The 2,992-nt window shown below is 38.3% G+C and overlaps 1 protein-coding gene across 1 annotated transcript in view; it reads right to left on the reverse strand.

The window, feature by feature from the left end:
• The window catches only part of KIF21A (kinesin family member 21A), an 89,613-nt gene that overhangs the window by 19,678 nt on the left and 66,943 nt on the right, over positions 1-2,992 (reverse strand). The window contains exon 34 of the mRNA XM_011967607.1: positions 1,808-1,925. Coding sequence (XP_011822997.1) covers positions 1,808-1,925 — 118 coding nt within the window. The remainder of the gene's footprint in view (positions 1-1,807; positions 1,926-2,992) is intronic.

Here is a 2,992-nt window from a genome sequence, read left to right on the forward strand (position 1 = left end):
CCTATTGTGGGGAGCGGATAGGGGGAGGGATAGCATTAGGAGATATACCTAACATAAATGATGAGTTAATGGGTGCAGCACACCAACATGGCACATGTATACATATGTAACAAACCTGCATGTTGCGCACATGTACCCTAGAACATAAAGAATAATAATAATAATAAAATGCCCTTGGCGGCTTCTTGGCTTGCACCAAGTCTAATTTAAAAACAGCACAAACATGAAGAGACTGTCTTATATAATTCTCTGTAATGCCTCACACCACCATGAAGAAGTTGTTACAAATGGTACACACAGCTATAAAATACTCCACATATGCCTGCTTGGGACACATAGCTAAGAATATGACTCACTTCAGAGTACAATGGAGGGAGGCAGTTTAGTATTGTTAAACATCTGAATGGAATTTCAAATAGATCTGAGTTCAAGTCCTGGGCAAGTTGCTTAAATGCTTTGGACTTCAGTTTTCTTTTTACAAAATGGGCTCATGGATCCTACCTACCCAATAGTTGCTGGAGATGCTGATAAGCTTAAGTGATGAGATGCATGAAAAGTACTTGGCACATAGTAAATGCTCAATAAATAAAGAATGTTCTCTATGAAAAAAAAAAAAAGAAAACAAAATTTTTTATGTATAACTGCACAAATGATATGTTTAATAATAAAAATATTACATATAAATCCAGGTGAAATTCAATAAAAAATATGGTTATTATTTAATGACTATTAGGTAACTTTGCAGTCCCGGAGGTCATCTCCAATTCCCCAAAGCTGCTGTTCAAAACCTTTTCACCTTCCTCAGTTGCCCTCATCTCTCTTGGCCCATAATCTTGTGCCTTCCTGAAAAGGCTAGTGTAATAAAAAATAAACTTTTTAGACACTCTCTTCCATTCTAAAGGTTTCTTTTTATCTTCAAACTTCTTCTTACCCTTCCCTTCTTTATCAGAAGCTAAAGTATACTTACTTATCTTCAATGTTCACATCTATGATCTAACTCCCCCTACCACCTTCATCAATTGCCACCACTTCAGTTTTCTCCTCACTCATTCCCTCTCCACTAAGCCCAATTCCTAAGTACATAAATATGTTCATGTCTCTAGGATATAAAATCTTCCTTTCTTAACTATTCTATTTTCAAGTCATTAACCCATTTCTCATATCTTAATCAAAGTTTCTAGAATGAGTACTTACATTCTTCCTACCTCTCTTTCTTACCTTCTTCCTATTGGTTCTCACAGATATTCCCCAAGGCTGAGTTCCCAGTCAACTTCTCTCCACCTTTGCCACATCATCAACTCTTGACTCCTCGAACATCTGGTTCTCTTTGAATGGCTCCCAAACCTACATCTCTAGTCACAACTTAAACTCTAGACTTGAATTTCTAATGGCCTTCTAGCCATGTGAATTTCCTTTATTAGTATTTCATTTAGCATTTAAATTTAACATTTTTAGAAATCAAACTATGCATCTTTCCTTACCTTACCTGCTAATTTCAAAAAATTCTGAAGATCGTAATATTTTCAAGATAAAAGATCTTGACAATAAGACTCATGTATGAGTTGGAAGACTGAGCTAAAAGAGCTTTAAAATTGTTTCCAACCTTTCTTCTATGAAAAATGAGAACGCATGATTGAATAATAAGATGATAAAACCACTAACTATGACTGAGGAAAAGATTAAAAAGAAAAAGCAAAGACTAGAAAGGAAAAAAGAAAATTAAGAGAAAGAGGACCTAGATGAATCTGAATACTTCAAAATTATCACTTAATAGACAAATATAATTCAGAAAGTCTCTTATACATACTTTGATGTAATGATCCTTGGAGCCAGTGATGATTAGATCTTGTCCATTGGAAATCTGATCCACAGTAAGGCACATAACAGGGCCTAGGTGTCCTGTTAACTTTCCTGTAGACTGAAACCTTTAAAAATAAAGAAAAATGGTCTTATTTAAAAATATTTCTTATGGCACTAAGCCTCAACATAGACAATCTACATTCTTTCATAAAATAGTTCACTTTTTTTTCTTTTTATATGTTTAGAGATGGAGTCTTGGGCTGGGTGCAGTGGCTTATGCCTGTAATCCCAGCACTTTGGGAGGCCAAGGCGGGCAGACTACCTGAGGCCAGGAGTTTGAGACCAGCCTGGCCAACATGCTGAAACCCTGTCTCTACTAAAAATACAAAAATTAGCTGATGTGGTGGCGGGTGCCTGTAATCCCAACTACTTAGGAGGCTGAGGCAGGAGAATCGCTTGAACCTGGGACGGGGAGGTTGCAGTGAGCTGAGATTGCGCCACTGCACTCCAGCCTGGGTGACAGAGCAAGAATCCATCTCAAGAAAAAAAAAAAAAAAAAGATGGGGTTCCGTTATGTTGCCAGGCTGAAGTGCGGTGGCTATTCACAGGCATGATCATGGCGCACTGCAGTCTCAATCTCCTGGCCTCAAGCAATCCTCCTCCCACCTCAGCTTCCCCAGTAGCTGGGACTTACAGGTGTGCATCACCAGCTTTTTTTTTCTTTCTTTCTTTCTTTTTTTTGTTTATTGTACTTTCAGTTCTAGGGTACATGTGCACAATGTGCACGTTTGTTACATATGTATACATGTGTCATGTTGGTGTGCTGCATCCATTAACTTGACATTTACATTAGGTGTATCTCCTAATGCTATCCCTCCCCCTACCCCCTACCCCTCAACAGGCCCCGGTGTGTGATGTTCCCCTTCCTGTGTCCAAGTGTTCTCATTGCTCAGTTCCCACTTATGAGTGAGAACATGTGGTGTTTGGTTTTCTGTTCTTGTGATAGTTTGCTAAGAATGATGGTTTCCAGCTTCATCCATGTCCCTACAAAGGACATGAATCCATCCTCTTTTATGGCTGCATGGTATTCCATAGTGTATATGTGCCACATTTTCTTAATCCAGTCTATCACTGATGGACATTTGGGTTGATTCCAAGTCTTTGCTATTGTGAATAGTGCTGCAATAAACAT

Source organism: Mandrillus leucophaeus, unplaced genomic scaffold (genome assembly GCF_000951045.1).
Source record: "Mandrillus leucophaeus isolate KB7577 unplaced genomic scaffold, Mleu.le_1.0 Scaffold1199, whole genome shotgun sequence".
NCBI lineage: Eukaryota > Metazoa > Chordata > Mammalia > Primates > Cercopithecidae > Mandrillus > Mandrillus leucophaeus.